Consider the following 24572-nt stretch of genomic DNA (forward strand, 5'->3'; position numbering starts at 1 on the left):
CAGGCTGAGAGACAGCAGACATTGTCATGGTTAATGAAAAAAAAAAACGCAGTTATTTTTCCTGCTCTTCAGAACTTAATCAAATGAGGATGCACTTGCAGTGAATTCAAATGAGCACACCTCTTCCCTGAAGGTGGTACTGTGGGCTCAGAATACAGTTAGCTCCACTTAATAACTTATTCGGGATTTTCAGGACTCTTAACAGGTTCTTAAAGTGAAATATACACATCTAAGTTATGCTGAAGCTTTTAATCATTTTAATTGCTTTTTTATCATTTTGATTCTTTCCTTTCCTTTTGGAAACCAAACAAATTGTCTGTAATGACTGTACTCAACGGCTTCTTGTTGCTGCTGTTGGGTCCTAGGAACCAAACCCAAAGCTTCATGCATGTTCACCACATGTCCTGCCACTGAGCTAGACCCCCACCCCAGTTCACCACTAACCCCTGAGTGAGAATTTACAAACATACCATTTTCCTTAAAGAACCTAAAACTTGCCAAGAAGAGATGGTGGTGCACGGTTTTAGGCCCAGCACTTAGGAGGTAGAGGCAGGTGGATCTCTGTGAGTCTGAGTCCAGCCTGGTCTACAGAGCAAGTTCCTTTTATGAAGCTACAGTTACCCTGATACCAAAACCACACAAAGACTCAAACAAGAAAGAGAATTACAGGCCTATCTCACTCATGAATATCGATGCAAAAATTCTCAATAAAATACTGGCAAAATGAATCCAAGAACACATTAGAAAAATTATGCATCATGATAAAGTAGGCTTCATCCCAGAGATGCAGGGCTGGTTCAACATACGAAAATCTATCAATGTAATCCACCATATAAATAAACTGAAAGAAAAAAACCATATGATCATTTCATTAGATGCTGAAAAAGCATTTGACAAAATTCAGCACCCCTTTATGATAAAAGTCTTGGAGAGATTAGGGATACAAGGGTCATACCTAAATATAATAAAAGCTATTTACAGCAAGCCGACAGCTAACATTAAATTAAATGGAGAAAAACTCAAAGCCATCCCACTAAAATCAGGAACACGACAAGGCTGCCCACTCTCTCCATACCTCTTCAATATAGTGCTTGAAGTTCTAGCAATAGCAATAAGACAAGATAAGGGGATCAAGGGGATTCGTATCGGAAAAGAAGAAGTTAAGCTCTCGTTATTTGCAGATGATATGATAGTATACATAAGCGACCCCAAAAACTCTACCAAATGATGGAGGAAGGTCATTGGCCAATAAAGAAACTGCTTGGCCCTGTGGGTGGAGTAAACAGAACAAAATGCTGGGAGGAAGAGGAAGTGAGGTCAGAGTCTCGACAGCTCTGCTCTCCGGAGCAGACGCCTCAGCAGAGACGCCATGCCCTGCTCCCTGGCAGACACACGTGATGAAGCTCGGACCCAGGATGGACTAGGCTAGAATCTCCCCGGTAAGCGCACCTTGGGGTGCTACACACAGATGATTAGGAATGGGCTAAATTAATATGTGAGAATTAGCCTAGAAGAGAATGGGCCAAGCAGTGATTAAAAGAATACAGTTTGTGTGTTGTTATTTCGGAGCATAAGCTAGCCATGTGGGCGGCCGGGTGTGGGGGACGCAGCCTCGCCGCCCTTATTACTACAACCAAAGAACTCCTACAGCTGATAAACACCTTTAGTAATGTGGCAGGATACAAGATCAACTCCAAAAAATCAGTGGCCTTCCTATACACTAAGGATAAGGAAACAGAGAGGGAAATTAGAGAAGCATCACCTTTCACGATAGCCACAAATAGCATAAAATATTTTGGGGTAACTCTGACCAAGGATGTGAAAGATCTATTTGACAAGAACTTTAAGTCTTTGAAGAAAGAAATTGAAGAGGACACCAGAAAATGGAAGGATCTCCCTTGCTCCTGGATTGGAAGGATCAACATAGTAAAAATGGCAATTCTACCAAAAGCAATCTATAGATTCAATGCAATCCCCATCAAAATTCTTCACAGATCTGGAGAAGACAATAATCAACTTTATATGGAAAAATAAAAAACCCAGGATAGCCAAAACAATCTTATACAAAAAAGGATCGTCTGGAGGCATTACCATCCCTGACTTCAAACTCTACTACAGAGCTACAGTATTGAAAACAGCTTGGTATTGGCATAAAAACAGAGAAGTCGACCAATGGAATTGAATAGAAGACCCTGACATTAACCCACAAACCTATGAACACCTGATTTTCGATAAAGGAGCTAAAAGTATACAATGGAAAAAAGAGAGCATCTTCAACAAATTGTGCTGGCATAACTGGATGTCAATCTGTAGAAGAATGAAAATAGACCCATATCTATCGCCATGCACAAAACTCAAGTCCAAATGGATTAAAGACCTCAATATCAGTCCGAACACACTGAACCTGATAGAAGAGAAAGTGGGAAGTACTCTACAACACATGGGCACAGGAGACCACTTCCTACGTATAACCCAAGCAGCACAGACATTAAGGACCTCATTTAATAAATGGGACCTCCTGAGACTGAGAAGCTTCTGTAAAGCAAAGGACACTGTCGCTAAGACACAAAGGCAACCCACTGACTGGGAGAAGATCTTCACCAACCCCGCAACTGACAAAGGTCTGATCTCCAAAATATATAAAGAACTCAAGAAACTAGACCGTAAAAGGCTAATCAACCCAATTATAAAATGGGGCATTGAGCTGAACAGAGAATTCTCAACAGAAGAACTTCAAATGGCCAAAAGACACTTAAGGTCATGCTCAACTTCCTTAGCGATCAGGGAAATGCAAATCAAGACAACTTTAAGATACCATCTTACACCTGTCAGAATGGCTAAAATAAAAAACACCAATGATAGCTTTTGTTGGAGAGGTTGTGGAGAAAGGGGTACACTCATCCATTGCTGGTGGGAATGCAAACTTGTGCAACCACTTTGGAAAGCAGTGTGGCGGTTTCTCAGGAAATTCGGGATCAACTTACCCCTGGACCCAGCAATACCACTCTTGGGAATATACCCAAGAGAGGCCTTATTATACAACAAAAGTATATGCTCTACGATGTTCATAGCAGCATTGTTTGTGATAGCCAGAACCTGGAAACAACCTAGATGCCCTTCAATGGAAGAATGGATGAAGAAAGTATGGAATATATACATATTAGAGCACTACTCAGCAGTAAAAAACAAGGGCTTCTTGAATTTTGCATGCAAATGGATGGAAATAGAAAACACTATCCTGAGTGAGGTAAGCCAGACCCAAAAAGAGGAACATGGGATGTACTCACTCATATTTGGTTTCTAGCCATAAACCAAGGACATTGAGCCTATAATTAGTGATCCTAGAGAAGCTAAATAAGGAGAACCCAAACAAAAACATATACGCATCCTCCTGAATATTAACCTTCAGCAGGCGATGAAAGGAGACAGAGACCCACATTGGAGCACCAGACATAAATCTCAAGGTCCAAATCAGGAGCAGAAGGAGAGAGAGCACAAGCAAGGAACTCAGGACCGCAAGGGGTGCACCCACACACTGAGATAATGGGGATGTTCTACTGGGAACTCACCAAGGCCAGCTGGCCTGGGTCTGGAAAAGCCTGGGATAAAACCGGACTCTCTGAACATAGCAGACAATGAGGACTACTGAGAACTCAAGAACAATGGCAATGGGTTTCTGATCCTACTGCTTGCACTGGCTTTGTGGGAGCCTAGGCAGTTTGGATGCTCAACTTGCTAGACCTGGATGGAGGTGGGGGTTCCTTGGACTTCCCACAGGACAGGGAACCCTGATTGCTTTTCGGGCTGGGGGGGGACTTAATTGGGGGAGGGGGAGGGAAATGGGAGGCGGTGGCAGGGAAGAGACAGAAATCTTTAATAAATAAATTAATTAAAAAATAAAATAAAAAAGAAAAAAAGAAAAAAAAAGAAAAAATAGGAAGGGAAAGAGAAAAACATCTAAGTAAAGATGTTGCTTTATCACCACTGACCCCTGGACTCAGACTGAGCTGAGCAAGGTGTAAGCGAACTGAGATGTTTCATCATCAGCTATGGAAAGTTATGATTCAAGCAACCTAAGTGTTTGCAATTACGTCACTGCTCAAGAAGCTAAAATTATCTGAGTCATGCCAGTAATCCCAGTCCTTAGGAGTCAGAGGCAGGAGGATGGCAAGTAAGTACACAAAGAGTTTAAGGCCAGTCTAGATTTCTTGAGAGATCCTGCCTCAAGGGAAAAAGGATGTTTACACCACTAGAGAAGCCTGACGTTTACAACAGACCTCAGTTTCAGACAGTGTAATTTGAGCATGTTATCCAGTGCGTTATCGAGACTGGTGCTCTTAGCTTCACTATTGAGATTCTTAAGGCTGTATCTACATTGTAGAACTGAAAACTCGCCCCTTAGCTGCTCCTCAAGATATCTGATCATCACACTCAAAGGAAACACTGCCAACTTGACTGCTCCAGGAAGCACACATACCTGTGTAAACACAGAAGCCCTGGGCTAACATTTTCTATGCAGTACAAGTTAGCAAGTGGGTTATAATTGCAACACAATCGTGTTTACTTTTCGGTAACATTATACACAAGGATCTGATTTACCAATGGAGCACAGGGGAGGACAGCCCTTAAATTCCTCTTCACAGGATTGGGAAATGGTAGCACACAAGAGAAGTCTGCAGTCACACACCTGCCCATTCCTTCAGTTCATACATATAAACAATGACCATAGACACCACCTCTGTTCTCTCTTCCTTCAGTTCAAACATATAAACAATGACCATAGACACCACCTCTGCTCTCTATTCCTTTCAGATGCCACACTTTCCAGTTAAAACACACGTGCGCGCGCGCGTGCACACACACACCTATTCAAATAGCACACACAAGAATTTCCTAGACTGGGGATCTAGCTCTATGGTAGAGCACTTGGCAAGGTTCTGGAATTGATTCCCAGCACTGGAAAAGATCAATTTTCCTTTGGGAGCATTGAGACAAGAAGGGAAGAGAAGATGCTTACTGTCACGCCTCCAACAGGACAGACTGGGAGTGTGACAGGACAGACTGAGTGTGACAGGACAGACTGGGAGTGTGACAGGACAGACTGAGTGTGACAGGACAGACTGAGTGTGACAGGACAGACTGAGTGTGACAGGACTGACTGAGTGTGACAGGACAGACTGGGAGTGTGACAGGACAGACTGGGAGTGTGACGGGATAAGATGCAGAGGCTTGGGGACAGCCATTTTCAAGGTTTCCCTTCAAGTTAAATAATTACATTCCAATTTCTCAATTTATTGTTTACTGTCTTCTTTTAAATCCTCAGCTTTTAATATTTATCTTATATTACATAACTCAAAACTATCACCATTGTAAAGGCACAAATGGCAGGATTTTGGAAGAAATGCCTTTTATTTTCTGACATTTTCTTCCCTTTTGAAAAAAATAGCTACAGAAAACATTAATGATTCGGTATTTATTTGTTAAAATACTCAACTACATAATATTGGTTAATAAGTTGTTCCTGGGTTGGGGAGATGGGTCAACACACAAAACATTTGTGGTACAAGCAGAAAGCTTGGAGTTCTGATGCCCAGAGCCCAGGCAATGCCAGGTAGGCATGACAGCAGCCTGTAATTCCGTCACTCAAACAGCAGAGACAGGATTCGCAGAGCAAGCGGGCTAGCTAGACTTAGCTAAACTGTTCCTACCGTCTGGTCAGCTCTGGGCTCAGTAAGGTAGACGAGATGGACAAAAATCAAGAAAGGCTTCCCAACATCAGCCTCAAGTCACCACTGCATGCTCACACATGTGCACACATGTTCCACACGTTTGAGCACAACGTACACGCTTTCTCCTCTTTACTCACACAGTCAGGAATTTGGCTGGTTCTTGAGTGCCAAAAACTTCTTTGACTTCTATGAGTTTTTTTTTTTTTTTCGAGACAGGGTTTCTCTGTGGCTTTGGAGCCTGTCCTGGAACTAGCTCTGTAGACCAGGCTGGTCTCGAACTCACAGAGATCCGCCTACCTCTGCCTCCCGAGTGCTGGGATTAAAGGCGTGCGCCACCATCGCCCGGCTATGAGTTTGTTTTTAATATGGAAATTTATTTGGATGGTGTGTGTGTGTGTGTGTGTGTGTGTGTAAGCCCGCGTGCATGCCCACGTGTGGGTGTGTATGTGTGTGCGCTGGTGTGTATGTGTTGGTAAGTACATATGGGCGAATGCATGCGCCCATGAGTCTGCATGTGAAAGTGAAAGGTTGAAATTAGGAGTCTTAATCATTCCCCACTATACTTTTGAGACAGGGTCACCCCCCCCCCACACACACACACCCCGAACCTAGAGCTCATCATTTTGGCTAGACTAACTAGGCAGCATACTCTAGAATCCATCTGTCTCCACACTCTGAGCTCCACCTACAGGTTACACATGCATGCCACTCTTCCTGGTTTTATATGAACTGAGGACCTGAACTTGGGTCCTCATGCTTGCCCAGCAAGAGAGCATTTTACCATTAAGCCACACCCCCAGACTCCACATTATACGTAGTCTTTAACTGAGATTCCATAGGCGTTTTTGTATACATTGTGCAATGTTCAGCACAGGATAAATATATCTATTCAAGCATTTACCAGAAGAAAGGGATTTGAATGCTTTCACATTTTTCAATACTATTTTTTGACACTTTAGCAGAAAATCCGTGAAAGAATTAATGTGGTGATAAACCCTCAGCACTAACAGAGGAAAGGTACAGAAACAACACCCAGTGCCAAAAAACATTTGTTCACTGAGGAGTGGAAACTCCACGGTGCTTCAGAACTGTTAAACACTCTACAGAGACCTGCTTTATCTGTCTTCAGCTCTACATGAGTCCATGTACGTGGACTCATTATCACACAGATGTGCATAAAGCCTGTGAGACTGAGTGTCACAGTGTCTGTATGACCCAATTCGGCAAGAGTCACAGATTAAATACCATTCCCACAGTCCCACAGTTCAAAGGCAGCTACCTAGGATTAAAATCCAACTTATCTTCAGAGGACCCAATAACTATCCTGAGAATTCTTATTGAGTGTTGGTGTTAATTTTTCTTATACTTTCTTTAAAAATACTGGGATCTCTGACACACACCGTCTGTGATAGCACAGATCAGACAAAAAGGTGAGTGACCAGCTGAACACCCCAATCTCTAGGCCCTTGGTACCAGGACAAAACTCCAGGCCCCTTCCTTCCTGACTCAGACAAAAAGCCTACAGGCAAAAAGCTGCTTCCACACACCCCTCATCAATTAGACCCTGTAAACTACAAGTCCACTCTGCCCCCAAACCCACCCATCCCCAGTGACCACAGAGAATCTCTGACACACAGACAGCAACTACACAGAGTGGACCAAGAGCGGCTCACTAAGACACAGACAGAAACTGCAACAATCTGTCCAAGAGAGGATCCCGGAGACACAGACACTGACTATAAGGAATGGACCAAGAGGCAAAGACACTGGCAGCACCAATTGCAGGAAGAGATGGGTAGATGCCAATGCAAGAATTCATTCAACAACCTAAAAAGCAACAAGGTAGCACCAGAACCTAGTGGTCATACAACAGGAAGACCTGATCATCCTAACCCAGAAGAAGCAGAAGAAAACAACCTAAAATATCACTTTCTAAAGATGATAGAAACCCTTAAAGAGGAAAACAGAAATTCCCTAAAAGAAATGGAGAAAAAGAAAAAAATGGAAGAAATCAATAAATCTCTTAAAGAAAACCAAGGAAAAACCAATAACAAGTGAAGCAAACAGTTCAAGACTTTGAAAACTGAAATAGAGGCAACAAAGAAAACACAAACCAAGTGAATTCTGGAAATGAAAAATATGGGTAAATAAAAAGAAACTACAGGTGCAAGCATAATCAATAGAATACAAGAAATGGAAGAAAGAATATAAGGCATTGAAGATACAATAGAATAAATAGGTTCATTGGCCAAAGTAAATATTAAATACAACAAATCCTTAATACAAAATATCCAGGAAATAGGATACACCATTAGAAGACCAAACCTAAGAACAATAGGGATAAAGGAGAAGAACTTCAGCTCAAAGGCACAGAAAATATAGTCAACAAAATCATAGAAGAAAACTTTTCCAATCTAAAAAAGGACAAGCATACAAGAAGCATACAAAACACCAAATAGATTGAACCAAAAAAAAAGTTCCCTCACCATTTACTAATCAAAATAATAAACATACAAAATAAAGAATATGAAGAGCTGCAAAGGAAAAATGTCAAGTAACATATAAAGGCAGACCTATCAGAATTACATACAACTTCTCAATGGAAACAATGAAAGCCAGAAGGTCCTGGATAGAGATGCTGCAGACATTAAGAGACCAAGACTACTATATCCAGCAAAGCTTTCAATCACCATCTATGTAGAAAACAAGATATTCCACGACAAAACCAGATTTAAACAATACCTATTCATAAGCCCAGCCTTACAGAATTTACTAGAAGGAAAACCCCAACCCAAGGAAGCTAACTGCACTCACAAAAACACAGGCAACAAATAACCTCATACCAACAAACCCCAAAGAAGGGAAACACACAAACATTACCAGTGAAAAATGACAGGAATTAACAATCACTGGTCATTAATATCTCAATATTAATGGACTCAATTCACCTATTAAAAAGACACAGGCTAAAAGAATGGATATGAAAATAGGATCCATCCTTCTGTTGCATACAAGAAACATACCACAACCTCAAAGACAAACATTACCTCAGAGTAAAGGGTTGGGAAAAGGTTTTCCAATCAAATGGACCTAAAAAACAGGTGAGTGTAGCTATACTAATGTCAAACAAAATAGACTTCAAATTAAAATCAATCAGAAGAGATGGAGAAGGACACTTTATGCTCATCACAGAAAAAAAAATCCATCAAGTTGAAGTCTCAGTTCTAAACATCTATGCCCCAAATACAAGAGCACCCACATGTGTAAAAAAAATTACTAAAACTTAAATTACCCATCAAATCTCACACACTAATAGTAGGAGACTTCAACATACCACTCTCACCAATGGACAGGTCAACCAGACAGAATCTTAACAGCGGAATAAGAGAACTAACAAATGCCATGACTCAAATGGACTTAAAGACATCTATAGAACATTTCACCCAAACACAAAAGAATATAACTTCTTCTCAATACCTCATGAAATCTTCTCTAAAATTGACCTCATACTTGATTACAAAGTAAACTTCAACAGATACAAAAAAAAAGTTGGAATAGCCCCCTGTATCTTACCAGATCACCATGACGTAAAGCTAGAATTCAACAGCAACACTAATTTCAGAAAGCCTACAAACTCATGGAAATTGAACAGCGCTCAATCCAATCACCCCTGGGTCAAGGAAGAAATAAAGAAATTAAAGACTTCCTAGAAGTCAATGAAAATGAATGCACATAGAACTAAGTGCCTACATGAAAAAGGTGGAGAAATCTCACACTGGTGGCTTAACAGCACATATGAAAGCTCTAGAGCAAAATGAAACTCACCCAGGAGGAGTAGAATACAGGAAATAATCAAACTGAGGGCTGAAGTCAATAAAATAGAAACCAAGAAAACCATAGAAAGAATCAATGAAACAAAGAGCTGCTTCTTTGAGAAAACCAACATGATAGACAAACCCTTATCCAAACTAACCAACAGGCAGAAGGAGAACATCCAAATTAATAAAATCAGAAATGAAAAGGTGGACATAACAACAGAAACTGAGGAAATCCAGAGAATCATTAAGTCCTACTTCGAAAACCTCAGCTCCACAAAATTGAAAAATGTAAAAGAAATGGACGGTTTTCTTGATAGGTACCAAATACCAAAATTAAATCTAGACCAAATAAACAATTTAAATAGACCTATAACCTGTAAAGAAATAGAAGCCATCTCCTAACCAAAAAAAAAAAAAAAAAAGCCCAGAGCCAGGTAGTTTCGGTACAGAATCCTACCAGAACTTCAAAAAAGAGCTAATACCTATACTCCTCAAATTGTTTCACACAATAGAAACAGAAGGGGCATTGCCAAACTCTTTTTATGAGGCTACAGCTACCCTGATACCAAAACCACACAAAGATTTGATCAAAAAGAGAATTATAGATCAATCTCCCTCATGAACATTAATGCAAAAAATACTCAAAAAGGTACTGGCAAACTGAATCTAAGAACACATCAAAAAAAAAATCATCTACCAGGATCAAGTTGGCTTCATCCCAGAGATGAAGAGATGGTTCAACATACAAAAATCTATCAATATAACCTACCATATAAATGATTGAAAGAAAAAACAATATGATCATCTCACTAGATATTGAAAAAGCATCTGATAACAATATACAGCAAGCTAGCAGCCAACATCAAATTAAATGGAGAGAAACACAAAGCGATTCCACTAAAATCAGGAGCAAGACAAGGCTGTCCACTCTCTCCATATCTACTCAATATAGTACTCAGTTCTATCTAGAGCAATTAGACAACAAAAGGAAATCAAGGGGATATAAATTGGAAAGGAAGAAGTCAAACTTTTGCGATTTGCAGGTGATATGATAGTATACATAAGCGACTCCAAAAATTCGACAAGTGAACTCTTACAACTGATAAACACCTTCAGTAATGTGGCAGGATATAAGATCAACTCAAAAAAATCAGTAGCCCTCCTGTATGAATGATAAAGCAGCTGAGAACGAAATCAGAGAAATATCACCATTCACAATAGCCACAAATAACATAAAATATATTGGGGTGATACTAACCAGAGAAATGAAAGACCTGTATGACAAGAATTTTAGGTCTTTGAAGAAAGAAATTGAAGAAGATATCAGAAAATGGAAAGATCACCCATGCTCTTGGATAGATAGGATCTACATTTTAAAAAATGGCAATCCTACCCAAAGCCATCTACAGATTCAGTACAATCCCCATCAAAATTCCAACACAACTGTTCACAGACCTTGAAAGAACAATTGTTGACAGACATTTCTATCCTTCCCAGTCTTGAAGCCATTCAGTCCCAAAGAAATACACAGAGGTTTACATTCATTATAAACCGGTTGGCCTATTAACTCAGGCTTCATACTGACTCATATCTTAAAGTGACCCATAATTCTTGTCTGTGTAAGTCATGTGGCTTGGTTCCTTTAATCAGCGAGGCATTCTCATCTTACTTCCTCTGTGTCTGGGTGACAACTGTGGACTCAGCCTTTCCTCTTCCCAGAAGTCTCCTGTTCTGTTTGCCTCATCTATATTTCCTGCCTGGTTACCCCACCTATACTTACTGCCTGGCTACTGGCCAATCAGCATTTTATTAAACCAATATAAGTGATAAATATTTACAGGGTACAAGACCGTTGTCCCACAGCAAACAATACTCAACTTCATATGGAAAAACATACAAACAAAAAAAAAACAAGGATAGCCAAAACAATGCTGCACAATAACAGAACTTCCGGAGGCATCACCATCCCTGACATCAAGCTCTATTATAGAGATACAATAATGAAAACAGCATGGTATTGTCATAAAAACAGACAGGTGAAACAATGGAATCGAATCAAAGACCTGGATATCAATCCACACACCTACAAACACCTGATTTTGAAAAAGAAACTAAAATTATACAACGGAAAAAAGAAAGGTAGCATAACTGGATATCAACATGTACAAGAACGCAAATAGATTCATATCTATCCCCATGCACAAAACTCAAGTCCAAAGGGATCAAAGACCTCAATGTAAATCCAGCCACACTAAATCTCAAAAAAGAGAAAGTGGGAAGTAGCCTTCAATGCATGAGCACAGGAGACCACTTCCTAAATATAACACCAATAGCACAGACACTGATAGCAACAATTAATAAATGGGACCTCCTGAAACTGAGAATCTTCTGTAAAGCAAAGGACACAGTCAATAAGACAAAATGACAGCCTACAGAATGGGAAAAGATCTTCACCAATCCCACACCAGAGGACTGATATCCAGAATATATAAAGTACTCAAGAAGCTAGACACCAAAATACCAAATAATTCAATATAAAAATGGGGTACATATCTAAACAAAGAATTCTCAACAGAAGAATCTCAAATGACCAAAAGACACTTAAGGAAATGCTCAACCTTCAGTCATCAGAGAAATGCAAATCAAAACAACTCTGAGATTCCATCTTACTCCTGTCATAATGGCTAAGATCAAAAATACCAATGATAGCTTATGCTGGAGAGGATGCAGAGTAAGGGGAACATTCCTCCATTGCTGGTGGGAATGCAAACTTGTACAGCCATTTTGGAAATCAATATGGCAGCTCCTCAGAAAATAGGAAATCAAACTACCTCAAGATCCAGCAATACCATTTTTTAGCATATACCCAAAGGATGCTCAATCATACTTTAAGGACATTTGCTCAACTATGTTCATAGAAGTATTATTAGTAACAACCAGAACCTGGAAACAATCTAGATGCCCCTCAACCAAAGAATGAACAAAGAAAATGTAGTACAGGGGCTGGAGAGATGGCTCAGCGGTTAAGAGCATTGCCTGCTCTTCCAAAGGTCCTGAGTTCAATTCCCAGCTCACAACCATCTGTAATGAGGTCTGGTGCCCTCTTCTGGCCTTCAGGCATACACACAGAAAGAATATTGTAGAAATATTTTTTTTTAAAAAAGAAAGAAATGTAGTACATTGACACAATGGAGTACTACTCAGCAGTAAAAAAAAATGGCATCTTGAAATTTGCATACAAATGGATGGAACTAGAAAAAAAAAACATCCTGAGTGAAGTAACCCAGACCCTTTCCTAGTCAGGGTTCCTATCGCTGTGATGAAACACCATGACCAAAAAGCAAGTTATGGAGGAAAGAGTTTATTTGGCTTACACGTCCATAGTGCTGTTCATCACTGAAGAAAGCCAGGATCGAAACTCAAACAAGGAAGGATCCTGGAGGCAGGAGCTGATGCAGAGCTGATGGAAGGGTTTGCCTTACTGGCCTGCTTCCCTGACTTGCTCAGCTGACTTTCTTATTCCAGAACCCACAGTTCAGGGGTGGCACCACCCACCACGCACTGGGCCCTTCCCCACTCATCACTAATTGAGAAAATGCCTTAGCTGCTAGAGAAAAATGTAGAGGAAGTGTTCCAGGATATATTCAGGCACAGGCAAGAACCTTCTGAGAGATGCCAAGGGCACAGGAAATAATCCCAAGAAGAAACAACAAAGGAAACAAACACCGGAAGAAAGAGACAGCTATAGAGAGGTGGGAGGAGGTCTGGATAAGCTATCCACTTAGTTATTAATATTTAGACTATATAGAGAACTACAAAAATTAAACACTAAAAATCATCCAAGGGTCTGGGTTAAATGAATAGGCAGTTCTCAAAAGAAAAAATAATACTACAAGTGATCAATAAATATTTGAAACATTGACTGACTTCTTTGGTCACCAACGAAATACAAATTAAAACTGCTTGACATTCCCTCCTAATCTGTTTAATTATCAAAAAAAAAAATGACAACAAAAGCTGGCTAGGGTGTCAGGAAACTGGGAGTGCTGATAGAAACTGGAGCCAGCTTAGCTGCTGTGGAAGTCAGTGGGGAGGAGGTGGGGAGATGGTATGAGGACTGGAGTTTGCTCTACCAGCACCCACATTTAAATAGGTTTAGCAGCATGCCTCTGTTACCCCATTGCACGAGGGAGGCTGAGCTAGGTAGAGCCCTGGCACTCACAGCTGAATCGAAGAGCTTCAGGATCAGTAAGATACCTTGTCCCAAAAATCAAGGTGGAGAGGGATCAAGGAAGACAATCAATATCGACCACACGCACACGCACACACACACACACACACACACACACCCCACTCACCATGCACACACATACAAATTAAAATGGAACTACCATATGACCCCGCTATAGCATTGGGATATATACTGAAGACATTTGCACATCCATATTTATTGTTACATAATGGTCAGAAAAATGAAACCAGCCCAGGTATCAATATATGAAGAAAGAAAATGTAGAACAAATACACAATGGAATTTTACTCCGCCATAAAATATTATTTCATGACTTTTGCAGGGAAACAGCTAGAACTGGAGATTATTATATTAAGCAAAATAAGCCAGACCCAGAAAGACACAGATTATATATTTTTCATCAGTTGCAGAATCTGGATTTCTCTATCTCGTGTGTGTGTGTGTGTGTGTGTGTGTGTGTGTGTGTGTGTGTGTGTGTGTTTCAGGGTGCTGCTTGTTCATCCTGGCCACCCAGAACCGAAATAATCACACAGAAACTGTTTTATTTACATTACTGCTTGACCCATTAGCTCTAGCTTCTTGTGGGTTAACTCTTTCATATTAATTTAGCCCATCTCCATTAGTCTGTGTATCACCACAAGGTCGTGGCCCTACCAGCAAAGTTCCAGTCTGTCTCCAGTGGCAGCTCCATGGCTTCCCCTGACTCCACCTCCTTTCTCCCAGGATTAGTTTTCCCCACCTGACTCTGTCCCCCTATATATATTTTAAAAATAATAGACGGCAGAGCTGCTGGTCACTAGCATGGTGATTGCGGAACTGCAAAATGACAGACAATAGCAGTGTGGTTATTTAAAATCTAGATACAAGATAGAAAAGAAATCCATTTTATTTTGTTAGGCATACAAGAAACCAAACATATTTTACAGTATGTGATCATTGAAGGTAATTCAGTATGAGAAGCAAAGAGTGGGAGGGTCATTGTTTATCGTGACAGGCTTAAAAAATTTTATTTGTTTATTTTGTTTTTCTGGTTTCGTTGTTGTTTCTTATGATCCTGACCTGTGGTAACTGTGTATTTGAGGCTATGGGGAAAAATCTGAACAACCCACTTTTTCAGTTCATTTGTTAGACAAAATATAAGGAAACATGGTCTATTTTATCAATTTTTTTTTGTTTCTAATTGACTATTTAAATACAGATAGCAGTACCCACGACAAACTGGAGGAGCAGGTCCTGCCACCTTAACCAACCCACCTGCTACCCGGTATGTCCACTCAGACTGAAGAGCCAGATGTGCACTGTGGTGCAATGTGTCTGGAGGCTTGCTCAAGCTGACCAGGGGGCAGGGGGACCCGCAGAGGGAGAACTGTGCAGACCGAGACGGATCGCATGTAACATACGCCATTCATGCCATTTCCAGAACCGAGTGTGGGGAAAGGAACTGCAGACAATAGGAAGTGAGAATCAAAGTTCACTATTCTGCTTAGAAGACACAGGCACATAACGCAGAGCGTGATGAGTGGTCCAGTTTGTGCAGTGTATGTCGTTTGTTAAAACAGCTAAGTCTGGTTTGGCTGCAGTTGTTCTGATTTCTTTGCACTGATAAAGCTGAATGCATGGAGACACTGCCATAATTTTTTTAAAAAGAATTCTTTCTCCCTTCCTCCCTCCCCCCCCTTCCCTCTCCCTCTCTCCCTCTGTGTGTGTTTGTGTCCCAGGAGTGTTCAGGTGCCCACAAAAGGTAGAAAGAGATTTATATGACTCTGTGTGTGTGAACATGTGTTTACATATCTCTGTGTCTATGTGTATATGTGTGTGTACATATCTTTGCATATCTCTGTGTCTATGTATGTATGTGTTTGTACATCTGTGTGTGTAAGTGTGTATGTGTGTGTCCTAGAAGTTTGCAGACGCCCACAAATGCCAGAAAAGGATGTCAGACCCTCAGGCTTGGAGCTCCCAGGTAGTTGTGAGCCACCAAAATGAATTCTGGGAACTGAACTCTAGACCTCTGCTAGAGCAGCTAGCACTCTTAACTGTGAGTCATTTCTCCAGCCCTCCTGCTACACATCTTCCCGAATTATGGGGAGTGACTTTAAACAAATGGGCTTAGCGCCTGTTCTGCATCAGCATTTAACTAATTGTGTAACCTTGCCTGCTTTTTTTTTTCCAACTGAAATAAATTTTTCAATAGTGACACAGTGAGTTGTGCTCCAAAGACTGAGGGAAACTGAGTCCAATGTGTTGAAACCCTCACACAGATACCAGGCTTCTGGGTCTAGAATCCTGAAGTGACTGGGGATCGGATGAGTCCAAGAAAGCCCCTTTAGTGGGAAAAAAAAATCATTTCTTTGCACTATTCTCCCTTCTTATAAATCTGGAGCACCCATGACTTTAAAACCCAGCTAACGCCAGCTAAGTGTGGTGGCGAACACCTGTAATCCTAGCACGCAGGAGGTGGAAGCAGAAGGGCCCACAGTTCGAAGCCATCATAATGGCAAGCCTGAGGTCAGCCTGGGCCAGGTGAAGTCTGGCTCAAACAAACAAACTCAAAGCGCTAGAAAATAAATACTTCTAAGTTGGACTATGATGTGTGTGTAACACGTGTGCATGTGTATACACACACTTACACACTTTCACCGCGGAGAGGTGAGCAATACACCGTGCTCCGGAACAGAGCTTTTTAGGGCGCAGGTGTCAACATTTCAGGACCATTTTTGTTCTTGAAAAAAAAAATATTAAGTTTCAGAATGGCATTCTCGCATTTCAGAATGGCATTGCAGAGAATTCTGGAAACCACTGGCTTGTAGAAGCTTCCGTCTGGTCACAGGGCAGTGTTTTAGGGGAAACCACATCCCTTCTCAGCTGGGGACCCAGCGGAATTTGTAACCACCGGTGACTGTCCGGATGGTGAAGGCTTTGCCCTGGGGGAACGCCAGAGTCCGGATGGTACTGTGGCTGCGGATGGGCGTGCTGAAGGAGCCGCCTTCCTCTAGCTCACTGTGGCTCAGGTTCACCGAGCTGGCGCTGCAGTCGGTGCGCATCCCTCGGAAGGCACCATGCAGGTTCCTTGAGTTGCAGTTCTTGCTCCCTGGCTCTTGTTGCAGCCGAGGTCGCTTGGGATCGCGGTTCTGCAGGGCTTCATCGCAGCGCTGGGAGATGTCCCTAAGGATGGCATCCACTTCCGAGCAACCCTGTCCTGCTTGGCCCGCCGCACAGAGCAGCTCCTCCAGGCTCCTTTTCGTCGTCGCCTTGATCTGGAAGGGCTCTGGTGGGGACTGCGTGATCATCAGCTTCTGTAAAAGATTGAAGAGCCAGTAGGACTCGCCTGGAGCTGCGTGAACAGAAAGAGCCCCGGGCGCGCGCTACACAAGGGACACCGGGGGCCCCATCACAGGCGCCGCTGCTACACTTCCGACGGTGTCCCGCACGCCTGTCCACTCACGTCCAGCACTGAGGCCAGGTGCCGGGTCCGGCTGGCGAGTTCTTTCAACTGCACGTTTCTCTCCCTGAGTGAGGCGATCTCTTCCTGCTTCTGCGTCAGCGTCACGTGTAGCTGCAGTAGGACATCTAACATCAGAGAGGCCACAATGCTGGGTCCACTCTTCAGAAATTGAACTCAGACCCTGACATCGCATCGGACCGGGGACCCACGGACCTTTGTTCTCCTGACAATAGCCAATTATTTGACTTTTTTTTTAAACAAAATAGTTGTATGATAAACCATATCTCAGTTAAACGTTAATGTGTTCTTCGGTGGTAGTCGAGAGTATTGATTTGGACAACAAGCCCTTCTAGGTGTTCCCTGTGAAGTTCAACCGCCTCATGTCTCAATTTATTTATAAAAATGGGGCTAGTGGGATTGTCTAGCTTCTGTGTTGTATAAAATGAGAGAGGAAAATAAGTTGGTAAACACAGAGTCAGGCACATAGAAAACTTCCATCAATATTGTTAGCACTATTACCAATCTGATGGGAATCCAGGGCAGTGGTGCACACCTGTAATTCTGGCACTAGGAGAAACTGAGGCAGGAGGATCAGCGTTCTAGGCAAGCCTGTGTGCAATACATGGCAAGTTCAAGAAAAAGAAAAGGGCTGGGAGTGTAGCACTGTTTGGTGGAGTATTTATACATGGAGCCCTGGGTTAGATACCCAGAATCCCACAAACCAGAAATGGTGATGCATGTCTGGAGAATGAGGAGTTCAACCAAGGTCTTCCTCTGCTACATAGGGAGTTAGAGGCCAGCCTGGGCTACAGGAGATCCTGTTTTCCAAAAGAAAAGAAAGGGCAAAAAGGAAACCGAAAGAGAGAGAGAGAGAGAGAGAGAGAGAGAGAGAGAGAGAGAGAAGAAGAATGTCTGGTGGTCGCGATCATCTCTATTTAGTGAGTTCAAAATCAGTTTGGGCCAATTGAACAGTACCGGCTATTAGAACCCCTGGGTCTACAGAAGCGCGCGCCAACCTTCACAGTTCCCAAGTTGTTCTCTGTACTAGGCCCTGACCGCACCCCAAGATTCCTAACCACCGGTGTCCTTACTTGGTTATTCTCTATGAGAGCTGTCCCCAGAGCCCTCTGGTTCTGGTCGGCCACCTCCTTCCAGTACTGCTCGGTTGGCGGTGGCGGCAGGTCTGGAGTGCAGGGTGGTGGGGGCAGCTGTGGAGACCCCAAGGCAGGTGGGTCCAGCGATGGCGAGAGGCAGGACCCGAAAGACGAAACATCGCATGGGGAAAAGGGAAAGTCACCTTCGGTCAGGGGAGGCGACATCAAAGAGGATGAATCTGGGAGAAAGCAAAAGATGAATTGGCTGCCTCCAGATTGTGCCTAACTAGCCACAGGGGCAAAATGCTTCCCAGACATTTGGGTTGTTTGAATTTTTCTTCATAAGGCAAAGTCTATGATTCCTGGTCTTACTCACTGTTTTTTTCATAAGCACCTGCTGAGCTAATCTGAAGGAACTCAGGCAAACCAACCTCCTGGGGCCTGGGAAGCATACAAGGTTTTGTTTCTCTGTAGACACTTGTCACTTAACTTCTGTCCCACGGCATCACAGAATGGGTACCTCATTTCCAGAACCTACACTGAGAAACCCATAGCCTAAAGACCACATGACATAATTTCCCCATTTGAGGGAAAGGATATCCTCAGTTAGGGAGAGTCCGACCCCTTGGTGAAAGAGAGGCTGGCCAGTGTCAGGCAGCCGGGCTGACCACCTTCACCACGACACGATCTGAAGTGCATGGTTTTGGTAGGTGACATCTCTTCTGTCATTTAACTGCGAGCAGACTGCACTTGCCTGCAATGAGATTATCCACAGTGTCTCTGAAATTCTGCAGGCTGAAATCGTCTTCAGTTTGCAAGGAAGGGTTCTAAAACAAAGCAATGGTGTGAGCCAGTCAACACTGAGTCTGGGCTTCGGAGAACAACTCTAAACAGACAGACAGACATCCTTGCAGCTTCTAAGGCTAGTCTGCATGCACTTTGGTTCACAAAAAGAAAAATTAAACTTCACCTCACCCATAGAACAGTAGGTTTACCTTGGGCTGGCAAGCGTGAGCATTGCTCTTGCAAGTCTCAAATACCACCCGCCAGTCCAGCTGGGTTTTGACATCAGGCAGCCATGCTGACTCCTTTTGATATTCTTTGTGTACCCATGGAATTGCAATTCCTCCTTAAACCACCCCCACTCCCACCCTTACCTTCCTAAGAGCTGAAAGCTTGGTGTTAACACCAGGACAGGCACCAAGGCTTCCAAAGTCTAGGCCTAAAGTGCTAACCACCTCACGGGTAAAGGAAAGGGAAGGGTGGGGCTGTGACCAATGGGGTCAGGGATACTATGAAAGGTGTCTGTTCAGGAGACTGCAGCAGCTATGGTGTCATGTGTGTGTTGTTGTTGCTGTTGTTAGTGTGTGTGTGCTGTTGCTGTTGATGGGTTGTTGTTTTGTTTTCTCAGTTTCTCTAAAAGTTGGAGTTGGCTTTTCACCTATGGTGGGATACAGCTCCATGTTGCCTGACCAGGGTTCCCAGGTGCCTGAGAGAGAAGGAAAATGGTAAGAAGGTAGAGGTCCAGGCATCTTCCTAGTCTCTTAAGGGATGGGCATTTCAAGTCAATGACATTTTCCTATTTCTGTAATCTCTCAGTGAACCCTCCCACCAGTGTGGAAAGCAGGCAGGCTCCACAGAATGCTTTCTCCGCTTCCTCTGAGAGAGAATCCTGGAGAAGAAGGATTACCCAACGCCTAGTGACCAGCTTGGCATGGCCGCATCATTGTCTGTCTTCTTGGGAATCCCTGCTTCCTTGGAGGCCAGAGTTCGAAAGGGGAAAGGACTTTCCTGGATGCTGGTGTGAGGGGATCCATCCCAGACGCGCATCGGAAATGCCTACTGATTCCACTATTGAGTCTTATCTTTGTATCGATCATTTTGTTCTCCCGGAAGCCCTTCTTTCCTAGTCATATATTTTGGGAAATTGAAACAAACTCCGATTCTAACCTTCTCTCTGGCCCTATTTTCAAGTGCCAGACTCCCTTATGGACAAAAGAGGACAGATGACCTCAGCAGCTGCTGGACACTGAGGACTCTGGGTCAGAACTTCTTCATTTGTGCATCAGGTCTGCATCTTCTGTAGTTTTTGCATAAGGGGGGAAAGTAAAGTGAAGGGGACGTGGAGGAGAGGAAGAATAAAGAGAAGAAGAGTAAGGGGAAGGATAAGGAGAATAAGGGGAAGAAGTAGCAAGGAGGAGGAGAAGAGGAAGAAGAGGAGGAGGAAGAGGAGGAGAAGAAGAAGAGGAAAAGGAGGAGGAAGAGGAGAAGAGTACAGGCTGATCTCTGTGATGTTTGTAGTTTTTACAGACATAGTTGGAAAATTCCATAGGCAAGGACATTGATAATATGTGATAATTTCTGATAAAGTCACAAAAAAAGCAGTACTCCAGAACAGGTGGCCTGACCCAGGAAAGAGACAACTTTGAAGAGGAAGTACCTGGCATTCCAAACTATTAGATAAAGTTATTAAACATCCCTGAATCCTGGATTCCCCCGTTCTCCTCATCTAATTTCTTGTGATAACCAGCTTTGGGGACGCCCAGATTTGTTTGTTAGCAAAGGTGGGGCATGCTGCCTTCCTGCTCAGTGCTGTCTTCTATAGAAATTTCTGTGTGTGTGTGGTCTGTTAGCAGATAATTTTGTAGGGTTGACTCTGCGTAAATTTGACTGCTAGAACAAAGAGTGAATGCCATCGCTCCAAGGCCTCATGGTGTTGGGGAATGGAGCAAAGTCACTCCGTTGAGGTGTTTAGGCAATGAATCCTATTTTGAAGGGAAGAGTCATGGCTTCCCAAGATTTCCACAGATATGACAGTGACTCTTCCTAAAGGCAAGTGTTCCCTCAGCCCTGCAAAATGGGTTATTCCATGAGGACATGGACGTTTACACTTCCCATGGATCTGCCTATTGGTCTGTCATGACGTTGTTGCAGTCACTGTAGAGTCTTGTGGGCTCCAACAGAGGAGTAGAATAAAACGTTTAAAGTGGCCAGCTGCTGAGTGTCCGTCTCTGCAGACAGAATGGTTTCCATCAGTTTGCTTAAGAGACCTTTGTCGTCACCACCCCCCCCGTGACTTTGATGGTCCTTTGGTGCCTACGAAATATAAATGGTTCCTGAGAGACCGGAAGTGGGTGGCAAACAAAACAGTTATCCTATGAGCTTGTGCCCATTCACGTGGTTCCTCAGACCACCAGCTCCGAATTGCCTTGTTCCGTAGAATAACAAAGTGCGCTGTAGTAAAAGTTGGCCAGACCAGTCCCGAAAATGAGACCTTAATAACATACTAGGGGGGGGAGAGAAAATTGGGATCTAGGATGCTTGACTACCCACGATATGCTGAGTGTGCCTGTGCTCCCCAGTCCATCTTGAGGCCTTAGAGGAAAGTAAACCCACCAGTTTTGCGTTTGGATCTGTAAGGGGCCAAGAGCCAAACAAGGGAAAGAGTACCTGCGAGGCGGAAGAATCAGCACTAGATGGCGCTTCGGTGCCAAGTAGCGAGGTGCAGTCTGCGAGGTCCTGCAGGTCTATGGTGGTGAGGGCTGCGCGGGAAGATCAGGAAACACGCATCCAACGAACACTAAGCCTCTCTGCCAGGTCGCCACTAGGACCCTCAACCAGGACCTCAGAGCCCGGGGAAAGAGGGACTGCGGATCGCGTGTGCCGCACCCACCCGGCATAATCGAGGGTATCGAGGGATCGTGCAGGTGCCTCGGGGCTCACCTGGCAGTGCAGCGGGCTCTGCGTCAGGGGGATCCTCGTACACCGACACTGGGCTGTCACCGCCGCATCCGGAGAAGGACTTCCACGGAGGAACGAACTAGCCGGGCACAGAAACGGGAAGCTCAGGTCAGCTGTCGGGGCGTTGGACTGACAGACTCTGCCAGAGCCAAGACCACAGCGAACATCCCCACCTTCCTCTCTGGCTTCCCGGGCTTGCCGAGTGGCCGCCGCGACAGATCCAGCATCGTATTGGGGCAGATGCTGTCGAAGGCCCGGCGTCCGGCTGCGCTGCCCTCGCACGCCTGCATCCTGGGATGGTGACCCACACCCAGCGCTACTGCACCTGTTGGTGCCAGAGATAGGCAACGGCGCGTGGAAGGAGCGAAGGGAGGGCCTGGAGGAGAAGAGCTGCGCGGGAGGGGCGGCTCGCGCCTGAGCGCCAGAGGTGGCGCCTTCAACCCGGGACAATCTGCGCACGGGCGGAGGCGTTAACCAACCCGGCAACGCGGCTTCCCCCGGGAGCTAAGAGCGCGGGGCCCGACCCGCGAGTGCCCTTTGGCGCCGTAGCATCCTGGCTGTGCCAGGCGAAGGTGGGGATGGGAGGGTTGAGGGAAGGGAGGGCCGGCACCACCGGTTCCTAGCTTTCCAATTTATGGGCAGCAGGGATGTGAAAGTTAATGATTCTGTTTCTTCTTACCACCCCAGACACAAGGTTCACAAAGTGTGGAGTGACAATCGCCAAAGCAGAACTCCGAAATTTCCCCAGAAGGTTCTAGTGGGGAAATAAAAGGGCCTTCTCAGGCCAGCCTCCAAATTACAGAAAGGGCCCTCAAATCTGAACAACATTCTGGATTTTGGGGTATGGCTTTTATTTGGTCTCTCATTCTTGCCTACTGTCAAGAACTATCCGCTCTGTACCTGAGCCTTGCCAACTTCCCCGGAAATGGTGCCCAAACATTTTTATTAATTATTTATTATGTATACAACATTCTGCCTCTATGTACACCTGCATGCCAGAAAGAGGGCACCAGATCTCATTACAAATGGTTGTGAGCCACCATGTGGTTGCTGGGAATTGAACTCAGGACCTCTGGAAGAGCAACCAGTGCTCTTAACCACTGAGCCATCTCTCCAGTCCCTGCCTAAACATTTTTTAAGGGGGAAAAAAAAAGCAATGCTGAGGCAGGAGGACTGCCATAAGTTCAAACTTACTCAAGAGTTCTTGGGCTACATACTGTTTCATAGGCCAACCTGAGCTAAAAGACTGCCTCAGGAAAAAAAGAAAAGGGGGGGGGGAGTGACATTTACTTCGGTTTCTGAAAATCCCTACTGTGGACATTTCCAAATCCCCTAAAACCCTGGTGGACTCAGCTGGCTGTCCTAGCATTTGGCTGTCCTCTTTACAGCTGGCTTCTCCCTGCAGTTACACAGATCTCTCTTCAAGTCAGCCCCCTCTCTCCCTGAAAGAAGCATCTTCCAGATTTTGAGTCTACTACAAAGAGATCTCTCTCAGAATGGAGCATCTTTGGGTGAGGGGACCTTTTCCAGGACCACCCAGATCAATTCAATGTAAACAAGCATCAGAAATAGAAACCTGCATACCTTTCTGCTGACCACCTTGCTCTTGCCTTACATCTAATAACACAAGGGAAGGACCTTTGTTTTGTTTTGTTTTGTTTTGTTTTGTATTTTGAGACAGGGTGTCTCTTGTGTCTTTTCGGAGCTTGTCCTGGAACTCGCTCTGGCCTGGAACTCAGAGTTCCGCCTGTCTCTGCCTCCTGAGTGGCAGGATTAAAGGCGTGCACCACCACCGTGGGAAGGACCTTTTATTTGCACCCATTAGCTGAATTAAGAACCAAGATATTCCCAAGAGGGGTGCATAATGGTGAGTGAATTTTAAAATATCTTTTTATAGGAACTGAAATGAGGTGTGCGTCTGAGATGAAGGGTTGGGGGGGCAGGGAGCAAACACTGGCTTTGGTGTGAAAATACACAAGGATGGAGGTTAGACCCCACCAGACCAGATCTGCCTTTAAGAAAAGCAGCAGTAACACCTACCCCAGCAGAGTTGGGAAGAGAAGTCGCTTTATGTATGCCCAGTGGCTAGTGCTTAGACAAATTAGGGTTTTGTGCATGTGTGTGTGTGTGTGTGTGTGTGTGTGGTGGGGGGTGGTGGTTTTCTTTTGGTTGTTTGCTTTTGTTCTGGGTCCCCCCCTCTCTCCACTCCCTGGAAAGGGTTCTTTGTGTAACAGCCCTGGCTGTCCTGAAACTCATACTGTAGACCAGGCTGGTCTCGAACTCACAAAGATCCACCTGCCTCTGCCTCCCGAGTGTTCCTGGCTCTGCTCCCTAGTTCTGGAAAATTTAGGAGACAACATGGACATGTCAGAAGCAATTGGACTGTTAGATGTTAGTGAAGCTAACAACCCCCAAAGTGGCTTCTTTCCATGAAGGGCCAGACCCTAAGGGCCTCCTTGTCTCACCTGAGGACCCTGATGGATGGGTAAGAGT

At 44.0% G+C, this 24572-nt stretch overlaps 1 protein-coding gene across 1 annotated transcript; it reads right to left on the reverse strand.

Annotated features, from left to right (window-relative positions):
• Positions 1 to 16660: 16660 nt before the first annotated feature.
• On the reverse strand, positions 16661 to 22369 carry Mcidas (multiciliate differentiation and DNA synthesis associated cell cycle protein). Its single transcript, XM_041663206.1, has 7 exons — positions 22253 to 22369; positions 22062 to 22158; positions 21789 to 21880; positions 19093 to 19165; positions 18336 to 18577; positions 17245 to 17355; positions 16661 to 17095 (listed from the first exon to the last, which is right to left on the reverse strand). Exons 1-7 carry the CDS (start codon positions 22367 to 22369, stop codon positions 16661 to 16663), a joined length of 1167 nt encoding a protein of 388 aa, XP_041519140.1.
• Between the last annotated feature and the right edge of the window lie 2203 nt (positions 22370 to 24572).

The sequence above is a fragment of the Microtus oregoni genome, unplaced genomic scaffold, assembly GCF_018167655.1.
Source record: "Microtus oregoni isolate MIOR12 unplaced genomic scaffold, Mior012 000014F_ref0000157, whole genome shotgun sequence".
Taxonomy (NCBI): Eukaryota; Metazoa; Chordata; class Mammalia; order Rodentia; family Cricetidae; genus Microtus; species Microtus oregoni.